Source organism: Macrobrachium rosenbergii, chromosome 22 (genome assembly GCF_040412425.1).
Source record: "Macrobrachium rosenbergii isolate ZJJX-2024 chromosome 22, ASM4041242v1, whole genome shotgun sequence".
NCBI lineage: Eukaryota > Metazoa > Arthropoda > Malacostraca > Decapoda > Palaemonidae > Macrobrachium > Macrobrachium rosenbergii.
The window spans coordinates 7064881-7085246 of record NC_089762.1 but is presented as its reverse complement, the minus strand read 5'-3'; the positions used below and the strand labels follow the sequence as shown (position 1 = coordinate 7085246).

Sequence of the window (20366 nt, the reverse complement as noted above, 5' to 3'; positions counted from 1 at the left end):
ATACATAACAGGTGGGTTATTACAGTTACTACATAATGATAGAGTTATTATAGTATGACAACAATGATAGGAGGGTTATCATAGCTCCCCCCTGTTAGGAATGAAATTACTGTGACATTTTCAGTTCTGATCAGGGCGTGATAATGCGTCTGCAATAGTGTTGCTTGACCCTCGAATGCTATGGATCTTAATGTTGTATGCAGACAGTATGTATGACTATCGAAGAAGTTTCTTGTTGGTAAGCTTGGCCCTTTCTAGAAAAGTGACAGGCTTGTGGTCGGTGTAGATGACGACACTTTCAGCTCCTTCCAGGTAGAGACGAAAATGAAGGACAGTTGCAACTATGCTAAACAGTTCTTTCTCGATCGTAGGCCATCCTAGTTGAGTGCCTTTGAATGCTCCAGAGTAATAAGATATAGGCAGCAGTCGTTCTAGCAAAGGAGGAAAAGTACTGGTTCCATTACTTGTTTCTTGTAGTAGGACACTGCCAAAGCCTGTGTTACAAGCATTTACCTGTATGAAAAAAGGTTTAGCAAGATTAGGAGCTTGCAACAAAGGAGATGAAGTCATGAATAACTTTAGCTGCTGGAAGGCCTTGTCGTGATCCTGATTCCAGTGAAACCTTACTTTACTTGATGTTAAGGCATGTAAAGAAGTTATGATGGCAAAGTTAGGACAAAATTTTGAATAATATGATACCATACCTAGGAATGTTTTGAGTTCTTTTTTATCACTAGGAGTGGGAAATGAAGTTATTGCCTTTACATTTGTATCCTTGGGTAATATGGAGCCACTGCCAATGACATGACCCAGGTATGTAACCTTTGCCTTACCAAATGAACTCTTAGCTAAATTGATAACGGGGTTAGCTTTCAGGAGTCTTCTGAATAGTTCTTTTAAGGTCTTGAGATGTTCGTCCCAGGTGTTACTAGCAATCACTATGTCGTCCAAATAAGCATACACGCCCTCCAAACCTCGTATGACTTCATGGACCATGCTTTGGAATGTAGATGGAGCATTAGTCATCCCAAATGGTAAAACTTTGTATTCAGAGAGACCGAAAGGTGTTATAAAGGCTGAAATCTCTTTTGCCCTATCTGTTAATTTAATTTGATAATAACCGTTCAGAAGGTCAATCTGGGTAAGATATTTAGAATTACTCACAGTCAATAATATCCGCAATTCTAGGTAATGGATAAGCATCCTTAACTGTTACAGAATTAACCTCTATAATTTGTACACATACGATAGGAATCGTTAGGCTTTTTGACTAAAATACAAGGTGATGCCCAAGGAGACTTACTTGGTGCAGCCAAGTCTAGTTTTAATAAATACTCAACCTCAGCCTTCAAGGCTGGTAATAAACGATGGGACACCTGATAAAAAGGTTGACGAACAGGACTGGTGTTGGGTTCTAGCACAACATGTTTCACCAAGGTATAGTAACCAGGAGTGTCTGAACATATAGCAGGATAAGACTTCAGAACAGCCTCCAGTTCTTCTCTTTCCACTTTAGGGAGATGACCAAGATACTGTGAAAGGAGAGAAAGAATGTGTGAATTACTAGCATCTTTCCGTGACAAAATATAATTATAGGCCAAGGTTTCTTCTTCGTCTGGTTTGAGAGGATAGACACATTTCATATCAACTGCCTCAGTCACTGGGGTTTTCTGTATAGAAGTCCCCTCGATGGGAGGAGTTGTCATCCTTGAGTTTTGAGCAGAGTGATAAGTCCCTTTACCTATCAGGTGAACTACCTGTGGAGAAATCGTTGCAGATTGGTATGGTTTTATAAGATTAATGTGCACTAGCTGGCTAGGTTTCCTTTTATCTGGAGTTTCAATTGCATAAGTCGTTTTAGAGACCCTTTTGGTGATTTTACAAGGACCCATACATTTTTCTCTTAATGGAACTCCTGGAACTGGTTGATACACAAGTACATCATCTCCTACTTTAAAAGTTCTGAATTTGGCCTTTTTATCATAATGGTTTTTCATACGAATTTGACTGTTTGTTAAATTCTATTTGGCAAATTCATAAATAAGGTTAAGTTTGTCCTTAAGACTTTTAAGGTATTGAGTAATACTTACTTGCTGGTCTTTATAAGTACCTCCTAAGATGTTTTTTTTCACCATGCTAAGGTTTGTCCTGGGTCTTCGAGCGAACATCATCTCGAAGGGGGAAATTCCAGTCGACTCATTAGGTGTACTCCTAAGTACATACATAAGGAGATCCAGGTCTTCATCCCAATCTCGCTGAGTTTCACACATATACTTGCGCAGGAGACTTTTAATGGCTGATGTACCCGTTCGAGGGCTCCATTCGTTTGTGGGTGATATGCTGAAGCGAAAATATGGGAGATGTTGAACTGCTTTAAAGTTTGCTTAAACAAATCACTAGTGAAGTTTGTCCCCTGGTCACACTGCAATCACTAGTGAAGTTTGTCCCCTGGTCACACTGCAGTTCCTTAGGGAAACCAAAGATGGTGAATATTTCAAGGCGATTAGCAATAATTGTTTCGGCAGATATGTTTTTAATAGGTATGGCTAAAGGAAATATAGTAGTTGGGCACAACACAGTTAAGATGTACTCGTTTTGCTTTTTAGTTTTGGGAATTGGACCAACACAATCTACAATTACCATTTCAAAAGGAGAATTAGGTACTGTAATAGGAACTAATGGTGCTGGTGGTATTTTCTGATTAGGTTTACCCGTTACCTAGCACAGATGGCAAGATTCTATGTGGCGTTTTACATCAGCTTTCATACCAGGCCAGTAGTAATCTTCCAATAAACGCTTATAGGTTTTGGAAATGCCTAGTTGAGACTCTGCTGAATGAGCAAGATCCAATAAAGTTGTACGAAGATTAGAAGGAACTACAAGCTGATAAATATCATGCCAGGAATTTTGTCCTGCAATCTTCAGAGGTCTGTAACGTCTCATAAGGATGTTATTATCAAGATAAAAATATGGTAACCTATTTTCATCAGCATTGTCTTTTACTTTATCAAAATAATCTTTCAAACTATCATCAGACTTCTGATACTGTACAAATTCATCTGAGGGAATATCAACAATATCAGCAATGACTTTTTCGCTTAAAATACTTGGATCTACCTTACCTGTGGGTTTCTTCTCTTTAGGAGGAACTAAGGTTGCAGACGTGGTGACTACTTGACAGGGAAGCTCTTTCCCAGGAGAAAACACTACTTGGCTAGCTTTCTCGATCACTACTTCAGGCTGAGTGATGATAAGACTAGGAGTGCTGTTAGTTTGAGCCAGGTCATTACCAAGTATCATGTTCTTGCGAGGCAGGTCAGAATCCAACACGCCAACATTAGTTGAACCTTTAAAATAAGGACAATCAAGAGAAATCTGTACAATGGGCAAAACCTTTTGACAAGTCAAATCTGTGACAGTTACATATTGATCTGTTGGTTGGGCTAAATCTTTTAACTTTGAGCTAATGATAGTTTGAGATGATCCTGCATAGCTCAAAATTTGCACTGGAATATCATTAACTTTACCAGGATATGTAAATGCTGAAAAGTCTGATAGAGGTTGAGCACAATGAAGTGTAGTTTTATTTGCAGTGGGCCCTGATTTGTGTCCCTGTTGAAAAGCATTAAGAGAAGTCTTACCATGAGATGCTTTGCATTTGGGGCTAGGACAGTCTTTGATATGATGTCCTTCTTTCTTACAAAAAGTACAAATTTGAGTGGCAGATGAAGGGGAGGACGACTGTGGTTTATGTTTATGAATGAGATGGTAATCATTAGCTAATAGGGCAGCCCTTTTTCCATCTTTTTCTTGTTTTTCTCTAATAAACATTGACACATTAGCTGGTATACGCCTTAGGAATTCCTCCAAAACTATTAAATTCTTCAATTGTTCTAATGTAGTTATTTGTTCCTTATCTAACCATTTATTAAACTGCTTCAACTTCAGTGTGAAAAACTCCAGATAGGTTTGTGCTTGGTTCTTCAAAGTTTGTCGAAAGATTTGTCTGTACCCTTCTGCTGTCACACTGTAAGCATATAATATGGCTGTTTTAAAGACTTCATAATCCCTTTCTTGGACAAGTTGTGCTGCCACATATGCTGCTTTTCCTTTGAATGAATTTCTGATTAAGAGTACATATTGGTCTCTAGGCCAGTTGAGAGACGTTGCAGTGTTTTCAAAAGTAATGAAAAATACATCAAGGTCTTTTTCATCGAAGACAGGTAGGAGTTTGCGTGCTTTGCCAAGATCAAAAGCCTCGGGAAACTGTTTCTCTGCTAACCTTTCTTCCAGTCTTATGGCTGATAGTTCCTTTTCCAACTGAACTCTTTCTTTTCTTTCTAGTTCAAGTTGTCTTTGCTCAGTTTCTGCAATGAGGCTTGTAGCTTCTATTCTTTTTTGTTCAGCTGCTGCTGCAGCATTTGCAGCTTCTACCCTTTTTTGTTCTGCTGCTGCTGCAGCATTTGCAACTTCTACTGTTCACTGCTGTAGTTCAAGTTGAAGTCTCAGTTTCACTATCTCTGGGTCTTCAGTCGTCGTAACTTTATGAATAGCACCTCGTTCTAGTGTTAGAGGCCTTAAGGGAAGAGCCTCTTCTTCTGTTATGTTTCCACTATGTACCAAGAAGTCTAAAATCTTTCCCAATAGTTCAGCTTTCACAACAGCATGACTTACAGATATCCTTGCCCTTTCAGCTATTTGACGAAGCTGGTCTTTCTTGGTTTCCCGTAGTGTATTCAGGTGTTCCCTGGGAGAATTTAAAAATTTTTCAAGATCAAAAGGCATCTTTCAGTACTGACAAGAAAATATTAATAAAATGAGCAGTTCATGTGAAACTGCACTACTACCATACACAAGCTCATGTAACCACCAAACATCAAAACTTTAGGCCATTTGTAAAAAAAAAATGGTGTGAAGGCACCTATAAATCACGAATTACCGTAACAATCATTAAATGAAGCATGGAACACAATTGACAGCCAGACAATTATACCCTTTTAAATGAAGGAGCATTTGCTATAAGCGATTTTTAAAAAAATCATAATCAGAAAACGTAGTTCACCATTAATACACAACCATAAACAATCCAGAATGAAACAGATTCTAAATGAAGTAATTACGAGGTACCAGCTGTTACCTGAACAAGGAATAAACCTTTAATTGTCCGTCGAGCTAGAAAGTGAGGTTCCTGACGACATGGTATTATCATACGAAGACTGAATCCTTTTAAAGAGCAAGGGTCGTAACCTGTTTAGGAGGAACAGAGGTTTCTATGGAAGGAATCTTAATTCCTTAAGGTGAGGTTTTGAATGCCTCGAAGCACCTCGGCGAAGTTGGGGCGACTATGAAGATATCGCTAAGCGATGGTAGTCGACAGAGTCGAGGGTTAAAAGAATGATGAAGAAAAGGATGCCATTACCCTGCCTGCCCGTCCTCCAAAATCCCGATACATGCTTAAGATGATGTGTACCAACACGACATTCTCGTATGTGAAAGTGTGAGCTCGCTGGAGAACACTATCCGGTGGTAGTTCGTATTATAAACTTGCAAAGTATCACTAATACACTACACTCATGTTATCCATCATCACGGAGAAACAACAAAGTGAATATCACCGTCCTTCAAGATCGAGTGTTAGCATAACAAAAACCTAAGTATATCCCAGTCAGGCCCCCAATTTGTCACAACTTAAGCTTTCCACCCCCCTAAACTTGGGGCCACCTTGATGTGGTGAGAGGGCTCTTGAACCCCAGGAATCTGTTCCTGGGTTTAAGTCCAAGAGTCCCATATGGCATTATATATTTGTTTGGATTAAACTCTGTGGAATTTTCCACTGTTACTAAAATTTATTGGACCTGATAAATAGGAAAAGATATTATAGCTGGGAATGGTTATATATCCGAAGCTAAATAGTGGGAACTGTGGTAGGACCATCAACTGCCTGATAATGTTCGAACCTGAGAGATATCAGGCGGAACTATTCTTTAGGGCTGGACCACTGATACCAGGGGGGTCTGGTTCTAGGGATAGGACTCTCGGCATTCTATCCAGTTTGCCCATAACATGATTAGGGTGGGGATGATTGTATTCTTGAAATACTCTCAGTCCTAGCAAGCAGGTTTGGCTTACACTTGGGCCACTCTAATCATGTTGTGCCAGCCCCTATGGGGTAGGGTAGGGACGTGGACATTTGGGAGTCGGTTCTCACTTGTGCCATTGGTGGAAGAATAAACCCCATGAAAGGCTGATATCTTTTTGAGGTTTTCAGGTTTATTTGTTTATTTTTTAAATTTTTTTTTTATTTTTTACTTCAATCTTAATGCTCAGTTGTGTTAAAGATTTAAATATCCCTGGACCCTTTGATGGTAGCGACTCGGCACAGTTGACAACCGCAGGAACCTCCTCTGACCTCTCTCTGGAAAAATCAGGAAAAAATATGAATGTAATTACAGTGAACCCCCCATATTCGCGGGGGATGCGTCCTACACCCCCCCCCGCGAATAGGTCAAATCTGCGAATGCTTAAAACCCCTCTAAAAACTCTTAGAACTGCCCATTTTGATAGCTTAAACCAAGAAAAACCCTGTAAAAATGCTTATACCTGAGTATTTTAATAGTTTTATCACAAAAAGTGCATTTATTCATGAAAAATATGAGAAAATACAGTAATCAGTGAATATTTCTCAGTGAAAAATCCCATGAAATGGGCGAATTTTCCATAAATGATGCTAGTTATGTTCCACAGAGAAACCCAAATGCAGTCCATGAACCATGAGAACAAATCTGAGGGTTTACTGTACACTGGAGCCCTATGCTCCAATGAAAAACAAACCAAAAAAACCAAATACCTTCACCCAACCTTGACCCACTTCGACTCCCTCTTTGGGAGTGGAAGTTGGTCAAGATTCCTGACCTTAGAAACGGAGAAAAAAATATCGGCATTGAAACTGGAAAACTTTCTATTGAATCGACATTCAACTACTGAAATGTCATTCAGACAAGTAAAAGAACAGATGTGGTTAATAGAAACCACAACAAGAAATCAATCCGAAAATTACTTAAATATAAAAAATATTGACAATGTAAAAGTACATATTAAAAAACATGACAGTATGAACAGTGTACAGGGTACCATAGTACTCCCTGATAATGATGAACCAATAGAAAAGAAAATATTGCTAGATTCCCTTAAAAAAAGGTACAACAATGTACAAGATTGCGAAATATACGACATAGAAAGTAGACGGAGTAATGGAAAAACACTAAAAGTAGCAAAGATAAAATTTGAAGGCCATGAATTACCCTTAAAAATAAAATCTTGGGCAAAAGCAGAGAACTGAGACCATATGTTCCAAAACCACTGCAGTGCCAAAACTGTAGTATGTATGGACATACAAGGAAAAATTGCCGTAATACATCTGTATGAGCATACTGTGGAACTGACAAACATGCCACACAGTGGAGGTGTGGTGAACCAAAATGCGTGAACTGTAGACAAAATCACCATGCAAGATCTAAGGAGTGTATGTATTATATATACAATAAAGAATTAAAATTACTTCAGGAAAGGACAGGAATGCCTATAAAAGAGGCCATATTAGAATTAAAGGTTAGAGGAATGCATGATCCCGCTAAGAAACGAACTTTTTCTGCAGTAATAAGATCAAACAATGAAACAAAAATGGATATAAATAAGAGTAACAAAACCCTGATAGATCAGTCTCAAAGAAAATTAACCACTTTGCAAGAAGAAACTAATATAGCAAAGGACCAAGAAATGTATAAAACTCCTTGCTCAAATTCATTTGAGGTATTAAGAGAAATGGAATCACTAGAAGACAATACAAGCACCACAGAAATATTAGAAACTAAAGAAAAAAAGAGGCCTTTAGAGAGAACTCCACCCAAAACCAACAAAAAACCAACTATTATTAGGGATACATCCATTAAAATAAAGGCAGGAGACCCCAAGAAAGAAAATAAACCAAAAAATAAGAATATACCTTTGTCTCCTAAAGTAATAATAAAACCAATGGAAACAGATACCCAGAACATCAAAGAAATAGTAGAGGAACAAACCATTGACAAGAATGATTATGTGATGGGAGAAGGGATTACCCCATCACCAACAATAGGTGCAGCAAGAGTAAATGAAAAAACGATACACGAAAACACATGTGGATGTAATGAATGTTTCATTGAACTGTGCAACAAAAACGAAAGCATAACAAAGGACAGTTTAACAAACCCTATACGAAATTTTATAAGATACAGAAATAAAGAAACTACTAGTTAGACACTCACGAAAAGGGCTGTATGTGCATTGGACACATAATGTCTTATAAAGAAAAACAAATAAGTATTGTAAATAGGATTTTAGAAAAAATGCAAATTGATGATCCACAAAAAGAAAATAACACTTGAACACACTAACGTTATACTTTCAGTAATTATATTATACAATGGAACGTAAATGGTCTACAGACCAGATTACATTTGAGAGAAATACAACGATTACTAAAGGAATATGAGCCAATGATAATATGTTTACAACATGTCAACAAAACAATATCAACAGCAGGTAAATATACCTTAGTATCTACATCTAGAGAAGAAGAAGGAAATTTAGGGACTGCTATATATGTACATAACAAAGTATGTTATGACAGAGTACCTGTAAATTTTACTGACTTGCAAATATCAAGTATTAAAATACGAATAAAAAACGATAATTACATAATTTATAACTTATATAACCAACCTAATAAAAGTTACGACATTGATAAACTTAAAGATTTACTTAACAATACCAAGGAACCTACATTAATAGTAGGTGATTTTAACGCTCACAACCCAATATGGGACTCCCCTCGAGTAGGACGCCTTGACGAGGTGAGGGGCTAAGGGACCCTGGCCTTTGGGCCCAGGTCCTGACGAATCATCCTACATAGTTTTTTATTTAAATGGCGTGGACATTTCCACATTCGCAAAATTTTACTGCTTATGTGAGTCTGAGAAGGGATCGTTTTTTGGAAGGGGTTCGCATTCGAAGCTAATTGTGGGGGTTGTGGTGGTTGAGTCGCCAACCGAGATAGTTTGGACCTAAGAGATGGTGATGAGATTTTTCCCATTGCTATCTTGAGGGCGGAACCATTTCTGGGGATCAGCCCATCAGAATCCAGGGGGGGGGGGCTGGTTTTTGGAGGTGGGACTCCTGGCTTTTGTCCAGAAGCCCACCAGTACGGTTGGAGTGGGGAGTCAGTCCCCATTAGTCGGGGCAGAACTCCCAGCAGGCAGATTGGCTTATACCTGGGCCACTGCAAGCGTACTGGTGCTATCCTGAAAGGGTAGGGTATGGGGTGGACTGTTGGGAGTCAACTCTCACTTGTGCCATTGGTGGAGAATGCTAATACCTGACTGATCTACGATACTTTCTTGATATAACCAAGAAGTTTTGGGTGGGTGGATGAACCAGTTTGTGTGTGGTGGTCTGATGTGTGCATGCTTGGTATCTTGGGGTCTCTTCGCAGGCTTTGGGAGTTTGTTGGGGTGGGGAAACTGGGCAGCAGAGCTGCCCAGTTTCCCCTTTTTGATATGCTGTCGGGGTCTGTGCGGGGGCTCTTGGGTGTCAGGTGTGAACCTTTTGGACTTTTGCATGTGGACTGGTTTAAATTTATGGATTTGGCTATTAGTTCTCCCTCCCCTGGATCCAACGACTTAACGGCACAGGCAACGACTTCTGGCATGAACGTGGATACGAGCTTGGCTGTTGGACAGAACCAAACACTGAGACACCAGGGTGTTAATAAATCTGGTGGATTTGATTCAAATAATAGGGTCCTTTATTGCACTAATGTAAACATGTCATTGGATTATGAATGTTTATACAGTGTAGTAAAACAGTTCGGCTAAGTGGAAAGAATTAAATTAATTCTAGAAAAAGATAAGCAGTCATTTTCTGCTTTTGTTAAATTTTCCTCTTCCTTGGAAGCTAGTGAGGCACAACAAAGACTCCGTGGCCACATTCTAAATGACTCGGTTCTCAGCACGAAAGTGTTTTCAGTAAAAAACTTAAATGATGAGCCATATGACTTTATTCCAAAGACTGAAGAACATGGACCAGCTCCATGTACCAGAGCTCTTCCTCCCCCTTTATGGCATGTTGCTATCTACAAGGAGGGAGGGAAAAATTTAATAAAAACCGCTGAATGCATTGAGAGCAAGGTTGGTTTCATTCCCATTGGAAATTTAAAATAGTATGGAAAGAACCTTCTAATAAAAGCTGGTAATGAGACTCAAGCAGCTCTGCTATCTAACTTTAAACCTCCTGAAAGTGGAAATATTGAATGCATTTCATCTCACAGATTCTTCAACACGTTGAAAGGGGTAGTTTACTCAAAATACTTGCATGTTTTTAAAGAGGAGGAGATTATCCATCGATGTCCTCCTTGTGTATCGCATGTAAAAAAACTGGGTGGGGATGCAGCTATCCTTTTAACCTTTTCTGCCAATTACCTACCTGATACCGTCATTGTTGGCCATGAGAGGATGCAGGTTAAAAAATATAAAAGAAACCCTAAATAGTGTTGCAAATGCTTTGAATATGGCCACATTCAAAACTCTTGCGATAACAATAAAAGATGTCCTGTGTGCTCTGCAGTGCACGATAATTTTGACGATTGTGAAGCAGCCCGATACTGTTTTCTTTGTAAGGGTGATCACACTCCAAATTCTAGGGCTTGTCCCAGATATAAATTTGAACAAGAAGTGTTGGCAGTGGCTGATAACGAACATATCAGCATTAGTGAAGCAAAGCGCACGGTAATGGGGGCAAACAAAAGTGCCAACTCTACGTATGCTTCTGTAATAAAACTTATGAAAACTTCCAGCAATGTAAGGCCACCAATAACTGAGTCTAATAGTAGATATCACAAACCTGCTATTTATTGAACTACAAATAATAATGAAAATCTCCAAACTGGTCAGAAACTTTCGTCGGCAAGTGCTTGGAGTCCAATACCAAAAATTGTACTTCCAAAGGCACAGAAAATTTATCTTCCAAAGTCGATCTAAATGACACCTCTACGACAGCTGCCGATTCATCTCCAAAAATAAGGGTGCCAAAATCATCTAATAATTCAGGAAAATGTTCTGAAAATACTTTAGACAAAAATAAGCTAAAGGAACAATTCCAATTAGATAGAGCTAGTTGAGAGCCATCAATCGCCACAGCCACAAACAAAAATAATGATAAAACTACAGTTGCAACTACCGAGAAGCGCACAAGAAATACTTCCCCAAATAATGATAACTTTATAATAAAAATCTTCAAATGGGTTCAGTGTTTTGGAAGAGATCTCTCCTCCTAGAAAGGTGGTTCCAGAAGTAGATTCAGAATAAAAACATCTGAGTTCAGTTCAGTCTTGCCGCCCTAAGACAAATAGGATTAGTGGTGCACGGAACCACAGTAGTAATTCTGAACCTCAGGTTCATAATAAAAAAATATGAAGATCAATCAAAGACCCTGAACTCCAATTCAGATGAAAAGGGATTAGGAAAACAATCTCTTATAAAGGAGAATTTCCCACTTTACCCTAGGAACAGTACTTCCCCTCCAAGGAGTGGGAAGTAGCACATTTTACCACCTTAGCATTCTTGCTCGATATCCTTCAGTGGAACTGTAAAGGTCTCAGAGCCCGTACAGAAGACCTTAAAGTTTTAATGCATGAATTCAACCCAGGGATTATATGCATACAGGAAACAAAGTTAGGCAACTCTGCTTATAATCCTGGACTAAATTATTCAATATTTAAATCATATCCCTCAACTGGTGATTGTGCCCATGGAGGTGCTGCAGTTATTATTAATAAATCTCTACAGCACTCCACAATACAATTAAATACAACACCACAAGCTGTCGCCATTTCAGTCATTTTAGAAAAGAGGATAACAATCTGCTCCTTATACCTTCCACCAGACCTTGCTTTTAACATTGGAGATATTCAGTCGTTAATTGACCAACTTCCAGCTCCTTTACTTGTGCTAGGTGATTTTAATGCCCACAACCCCCTTTGGGGAAGTTGGTTTTTAGATAGTAAAGGGAAATTAATCGAAGACCTTATTGACAGGAATGATGCTACCCTATATAATAATGGGTCAATGACTTTCCACAACATTCACGATAATCATTTCTCTGCACTGGACCTTAGTATCTCTTCAGCTAGTATCCACCTTGATTTTAATTGGTCTGTTAATGAAGATTTAAATGGAAGTGATCACTACCCGATCCATTTGAAATATGCTCTGAATGCTCCATCTGAAGTTTTACCTAAGTGGAAGGTAGAGGACGCAGACTGGGATAAATTCAGTAAGGGTGTCAATCTAGATAGGGATTTTGAGTCCTTTCATTCTCATCTAGATGCCTATGATTACTTTATTGAATCTACTTTGAAGAGTGCTGAAAGCTCGATTCCAAAAACAAAAGGCAAACCTCGTAGACCTGCAGTTTCCTGGTGGAATAAGACGTGGTATTCTGAGAAAAGTGACTAGGAAGTGCTACAGACGTTACAAAACTAGTGGCTCCCCTCAGTCTAAATTAATCTACAAACGTGGTTTAGCCAAGCAGCGGCACTTCTATAAGAAAGCCAAAAGAGAATGTTGGCTTTACTATATTAATGAAATAAACTCCAAGACCCCACTAAGAGTGGTGTGGCGCAAAATAAGGAAACTGAGTAGAAAATTTGTTGCGTCACCATTACCCTCATTAAAAATAAATGACACTTTAATCACAGAGCCCACTGAAGTTGCCAATGAGCTAGGAAAACACTTTTCTAAAGTTTCCAGCCCTAACAATTATTCTCCAGAATTTCAAAGAATTAGGAATTCTGAAATGTGTCTGAAGTTTGATTCGGGAAAATCTGAATCATACAACTACAAATTTTCCCTAAGAGAACTTCATGAGGCGCTCTCCTCAAGTGAATCCACAGCTCCAGGTGAGGATACAATCATATATGAAATGCTGAAACACCTCCCAGATGATGCCAAAAAATATTTACTGAAGATTATAAACAAAATATGGGAAACTGGAATTTTACCCAAGGACTGGAAAATATCCATAATTGTCCCTATTAAAAAGATGCTTCCCAAGCCACCAGCTATAGACCAATAGCTCTTACCAGCTGTGTATGTAAGCTGATGGAGAAAATGATAAATACTAGACTAGTTTGGCACCTGGAAACCAAAGGATTACTATCGCAATTTCAATTTGGTTTCAGAAAAAACCGCTCCACCCTTGATCCCCTGCTGAGGCTGACTAACCAAATCCAGCAAGGATTCGCCAAAAAGTGTCAGACCATTGGCATATTTTTTGACTTGGAGAAAGCATATGACACTACCTGGAGAATTGGCATCATGAAACAATTGCACAAGATGGGCATATGTAGAAGAATGATCAGGTTTATATATTCCTTTTTAACAGACACTTTTTAAGGTAAGAGTGGGAAACTCCTTCTCCCAACTTTTTATGCAGGAGGAAGGAGTTCCCCAAGGAAGCGTTTTAAGTGTAACACTTTTTTCAGTGGCAATAAATAGTGTGGTTGAAAAAATCTCACCCCCTGTTAAATGCTCGCTTTTTATCGATGACCTTGCAATATACTGCACAGGATATGATTCCTTGTCTGTATGTAAACATTTGCAAAGGTCTATTAATGCTATTACTAAGTGGGCTGATGAGAATGGTTTAAAATTCTCCTCTTCCAGAACAGTTGCAGTAAGATTCACCGGGTGCCGGCGTGTGGAAGAGGTTCCCACACTTAGTTTAAAAGGGTCCATCCTTCCTTACGAGAGTGAAGTTAAATTTCTGGGGATGACTATTGACCATAAATTAACATGGGCTAGCCACATAAATGCCCTAAAGTTTAATGTTAAACAATCTATGAATATTTTAAAGGTTGTTTGTGGATTTAGTTGGGGGGCTGATAAGAAATCCCTTCTGAGGCTATATGACTCTCTGTGTCGATCTAAGCTAGACTATGGCTGTCAGATTTATTCCTCAGCCTGTAAAACCAAGCTAAAGGAACTGGATGTTGTACATAACATGGGGTTGAGAATATGCTCACAGGCTTTTAGAACTTCGCCTGTTGAAAGCATATATGTCGACACAGATCATTTACCCCTTGATCTAAGAAGACAAGAGCTAGGGTTGCAATACATGGCTAGAATGAAAAGTGCTCCCAAAAATCCCTCCTTTCAAGCACTAAAGGAAACAGACTCTCGAAGTTTTTCTGGTACAAGAGCTTCTAAACCATTCCAAATTCGACTGAATGAGGATGTTAGGAATAATCATCTTAAATCCCAGAAAGTCCTGGAAGTAGAATATCCTGTAAATCCTCCATGGCTTATCCCAGAAGCATCAATATGTAAGAAACTGTTTAACAAAAAGGACTGCACTGTAGAAGAGATTAGGGGAAAATTCTTAGAGCACGATGTTACCCATACTAATTTTACAAAAATCTATACAGATGGATCAAAGTCAGATAGTGGTGTTGGTTGCGCTGTTATCCTTGATGATACAGCGCAGCCTACACAGCTAAATTACCTGACTCTGCATCAATATTTACTGCCGAATTAACAGCCGTAGTGTCTGCCCTAGATTTAGTTTTTCAAAGTAGTGACTCTAATTTTGTCAAATACTCAGACTCTAGAAGCACCTTAGAAGCTATTAAAAAAATTAATAGCTTTCATCCATTAATTCAAAAAGTTCAGGAGTGGCTTTTTCGTATATATTGTCGACGTAAATCAGTCTCTTTCTGTTGGGTCCCTTCTCACGTGGGGATTCGCGGAAACGAGATGGCAGACAGGGAAGCGAAAGCTGCTAGTATTTTATCAGAAACCTCTTTCAGAAAAGTGCCTCATACAGATCTAAAAGGTCCCATTAGATCTTATGTTTTAAGTAAATGGCAAGAAAGGTGGACTTCTCCTCTTCTTGCCAATAATAAGAAGTATAGAAATATTAGGGATAATATACTACAGTGGTCTTCGTCGTTCCAGCTTGACAGACGAACAGAGGTTATTTTAACCAGATTAAGGATTGGGCACACTCGTCTAACCCATCAGTTTATTTTAGAAGGAAGCAGCCCTCCAGAGTGTGCTTACTGTGACGAGACACTAACAGTGGAGCACATTCTGGTAGTCTGCCCCAGATATTTTAACCAAAGAGAGAGATATTTTCAGGGTAAATCCCTGTCTGATATTTTGGGAGATGAAGCAGATATTTCTGCTATCATCTCTTTTATAAAGTGTACTAAAATTTTTAACGATATTTGATTTATTTAATATATTTATTACATCACGTAGAATTTTAATGACATTAAATTTTTTATGTATATATCACATCATTCATTAAACTTCATACCCTTATTTATTGGTCACATCACTTCATTTTATTTATTAATCATTTCCTTCATGAATTCATAACTTTAACATAATCTATTTTCTCTCCTTTACGGCGCTGAATGGCCTTGTTGGCCCCAGTGCCTGGGCTTTTGCCCTAAATATCATACATCCATCCATTCATTTCTGATAGATTGCAGTTTTCAGGTGGGAAGTAATGATGTTTTGTCAAGAACATTTCTACTTGAAAATGGTGTTCCGCTAGGTATTGTCCTTAGTGGCACTCTATTTACTTTAGTAATAAATGTTATCAGTAATATTCTACCTATTGGAATAGTAATGAATGTTATCAATAATATTCTACTTATTGGAATTAAAAGTAATTTGTATATGGATGATTTTGACATATATTATTCAGCATCTCGCATAAAACATGTGGAGTGAATCATTAATTAAAGCTAAATAATAATAGATGAATTGGCCTCATCTGTAGGCTTTAAATTATCCATACATTAGATGCAAGCAGTCATGTTTTCTAAAATCAAAACGTGGAAAAATGTGGAAAAATAGATTTAAAAATTAGAAACCATACTGTACCAGTTGGCCAAACTGCAAAATTTTTAGGATTGGCAGTGGCGTTCCTGAGGGGCGGGGGGGGGGGGGGTGTTTGAAATCGCTCCCCAGGCCCCAAAGTGAGGGGGGCGTCCCAAAATGCGAAATTTAACCATTGCTGCTATGACATAAGAGGGGTCCCAAGTGGGACTGTGCCCCCTGGGCCCCAAAATGTCTAGGAACGCCCCTGAGGGTTAGTATTTGATACTCACTTGAATGGGAAAGCTCACAGAACATACATGAAATAAGAATATAAAAGATCATTAAGTCTAATTAAAAAACTATCGAACATTACTTGTGGAGCCGACAAACATAACCTCACTAGATGTATAAAGCAACGGTGTTGTCTGTCTTTGGAGCCTTTAGATCATCACCAACCCCATCTTTACAAGTCGAATGTGGTGAACTACCTATCTCTGTCCGTAGAGAGTTAGTAACAATGAAGAGTTTCCTGAGAATTCAGACAAAAAATTATTTGAATTAAGAGATGTTTTTATAAAAAATCATTCACCACCTTTCCCAGTTGGAGCTAGAAGATTGTTTGAGTCACTGAATTTAAATGCACAGTTACCTTCAATAGTAAAATTACCTCTTCCTTGGACTATAAATAAAATGAGAATTTGCACACACTTAAATATGTATCAAAAAGTTGCTCATATACCCCCAGAATACCATAGACAATACACGATAGAACATATAACACGAAAAGGTCCACATTATGCAATATACACAGACTGGTCTAAGTCGTAATAGGGAGTGGGATATGCTGTAATATCCCAAGACAAAACATATCAGTTCTCTCTACCAGATAATGCCTCAGTATTTACAGCTGAGTTATGCGCAATTGCATCAGCTATGAAAATAATTAAAGAAACCTCATTTAATAATTTTGTGATTTTTAGCAACTCGAGAAGTGCTGTAGGAGCCATTCAAAGTTACAGACCAAAAAATAACATTTTACAACAGATTAAGGTATCACTCCGTAAATCGTATAATAATGGGAAAAATATAGAAATATGTCGGATCGCTGCCCATGTAGGGATTAAAGGAAACGAAGAGGCTGATAAAGCAGGCAAAGAAGCAGTCCATATTACAAGATCAAATATAAATAGCCCTATTAATGATTATGTAACACATTAATATAGGCATTTAAACATATAAAACCCAGTGTCAGAAAATAGAGTTTATCATACCAAAGAGAGAGACATATTCAAGTAATACTGACACGTCTTAGAATAGGCCACACTCGCATAACACACGGACGGACACTTCTTGAGTAGCCCACATAACCCTCCTCCCGAATACTGGGAATGCAAAGTGATAACAACAATTAAACATGTGTTATGTGAATGTCCAAAATATAACCAACAACGGTTATCAACTTTCCGAAATAGGTCAATTGTGAAACGGTATCACAATCTACAACATTGAAATTTCAGTTGTTCCAATTTTAATATTGATGAGGAGCTGTAAATTAATTGATAAAATATAAAATAATTTATGAAAATACAAAAGCTCTTGGGACATTTAAAAAATCCAAATTTTGAAAATCTTAACTTATTCTGATTTTTATCATTACTTAGTTTTTTTTATTGTGCAGATGGAAACTTGAGTAAATGTATTTAATGTGCGCGTGTGTTCAGTGTGGAAGCATATTCCTTTTTGCATTGTTATTTTAAAAAATTCATCGTCATTTATCATTTAGTCCCAAGTGCTTGGCCAATGGCCTAAACCTGGTACACCATTTCATTTGAATCGTTCAGGCCAGCCCTCTCTAGGAGAGCCGTTAATCAGCTCAGTGGTCTGGTTAAACTATTCTAAGATTTGTCATATTTATTTTATATATTAATTAAGTATTTTATACATAAAATTTTTATATATATTTATTTTTTATGGTTTTTATCGAGTATCATGCTTTATTTTTTACGTTCATATTTTAACACTGAATTTTACTAGTATAGTATGTTATCATTCACCTTTTCATTATCAATCACATCATTAATCTACATATTTCATCTTCATCGCTGCGCTGAAAAATCCTGATGAGTTCTGGCGCTTGGTCTTCAAGACTTAAATTTCATAATCAGTCAATCAATAATAATGATGATAATAATGATAAGATATATCTTGTAAAGCCACACAACCAAAAAGGCTTACTCATTATGTACAGTAATTAGTAAATCAAATGTATGTCTATCACCAGCTGAGGACTGGACTGGACTGGGCTGGATTTGCCCGTTTGTCTGTTTGGTGAGGCGATTGACTGGTCAAACTATTTAACTAACGTAAAATATTGAAGGTGCTAAAAGAGATTGTTATATTTTATCTATACATATATGCATCCATACATTTCTGTATACACGGATTAAATTTGTTAAAGGTCATGCAGCAACATTCACAATACAGACATCAGAAACTTACAAATATATACATTCAGACATAACAAGTATGCCTGAGGTCATCTGTGAAATGAACATCTCCAAAAATTTAACAGCCTGATAAGGAAAAGAGAAGAGATTTTGTAAATGTGTGACTGTAGAATCTTAAGATTCATAGTCAGAGTAAGGCGAGAAACCGTATTATGAAGAATTGGTGAAGAGGTGTTATTGAGAGAAAAGAAAGTCATTAAGTTCTATACGACTGAGATGGGTTGGTTATGTATTGAGAGGGATGAAGTGTAGTTAGTAAAAAAAATGTTAAATTTGGAAGTAGCAAGACGAAAAGCTGTAGAAAAACCCTGGAAATTATACAAAATGGTGATGGATGAAGATTCAAATCCAGCGGGAGTTCATGGTGAAAAAGAATACTGTACTGGGCAGAAAAGAGTGGAGAGAACTTATTTTATACGCTTGATCACTTAGGGAAAAAGCTGGTTAATCCAACAGATTGCTGAAAAAATCACAATTATTTATCCATTATTTAAAATGATCAAGATGCTAATTTTTTTAGAAATTTCTGTACGGACGCGAATTGAACCTTATTTACAAAGTACTATTAAATTATGGAGTTTGATCTGCTTTTACTGTTACTGAAATTCTGTTCAAGAACTATTTGGATTTCTGACGTAAAACGAGAGAGAGAGAGAGAGGTGGGGGAATCGGGTATTAGTGGGGTAACGAAATAATATAGTACCCCATTTTAAACATGCCCATTTTCTACATTGTGTAATAGAAAACGATATCAATATATTAGGATAGACTTCCACATGCTCCCTCCGAAACCTGCGACAAGTACAAAGAGAAATCAAATGACTAGTGTAACTTAAAAGTCGTGTAAGAGATTTCATAAAACCAAAATAGCCAAAGGTGACAAAGAAAAGTAGTGAAAGCATGGTGGGATGTTTTACAGTCTCGTAGGACCCAGCATGGAAAACACGCCAATGCACAGAAAATGAAGTGAATAGGTCTTCCTTCTCTAGATCGAGTACGGGTTATGCTGTATATCGGGTCCACAATAATATTCAGTGGTAAATTATGTTGATTTTATAAAAAAGTTACAAGCGCTTTCGAACCTGTCCTGGGTTGGTTCATTTTCAGTCTAACTAAAACCATCAATGCAAAAAGTAAATATGTAACCTCCATTGGTTCCATCCCTAAAACTGGAGCTTACATATTTACTTTTTTGTATCGATGATTTTAGTTAGACTGAAGATGAACCCCGGACAGGTTTCGAAAGCTCCTGTAACTCTTTTTTTTTTTTTATAAAATTAACATAATTCACCACTGAATATTATTGCGGACTTGATATACATTGAAGTGAATGCTAGACTTAAGATTAAAGCAACACACTGGCTTGCATAGAGGGAGGTCGACTTGCATCCAGTCAATCTACAGAAAACAAAAACCATTGACACGAAACCCCATTATGCAACTCACTTGCAATCCTCGTCCATTCAGCAGGTACTGGCTTGCAACCTGACTCTCTTAGGGGAGCAGGCTGAACAACACAACTCCCGAAGATAAAACAAGGTGAAAGTGGTCTGATGTGACCACACCTCAGCTCGTAACACCTGCTGAAGCTATGCCACTGACCTCGTGAGCTCTCGCCTAGACCATACCTGTCTTCCTTGCCAGATGAGGCGTATGCCTGCTTGATCGTCATACAGCCAGAAAAAGATTGTGTTCTTGGACACTTCTTTCTTGGTCAAGCCAGTACTAACAAAGAGGCATCAACACTTAGGTCTTAATTGTCGAGTTACCTTGAGATAGTACCCTAGCACCTTAACTGATCCCCTTCCCCTAGAGTGCTTAACATCAAAGGGGAGCCATGAAGCTCACCCACTCTCTTTGCCGAAGCCAGGACAAGCAAAAAAGCAGTCTCAAAGGTCAGATCCCTGTCTGACCACTCTCTCAACATCTCATAAAG

General features: G+C 38.0%; 1 protein-coding gene across 1 annotated transcript; it reads right to left on the bottom strand.

Moving 5' to 3' along the window:
• Positions 1-216: 216 nt before the first annotated feature.
• LOC136850349 (uncharacterized) lies at positions 217-20102 on the bottom strand. Its single transcript, XM_067123972.1, has 6 exons — positions 20059-20102; positions 4557-4747; positions 2769-4454; positions 2398-2630; positions 1304-2021; positions 217-1097 (listed from the first exon to the last, which is right to left on the bottom strand). Exons 1-6 carry the CDS (start codon positions 20100-20102, stop codon positions 217-219), a joined length of 3753 nt encoding a protein of 1250 aa, XP_066980073.1.
• Positions 20103-20366: the final 264 nt, after the last annotated feature.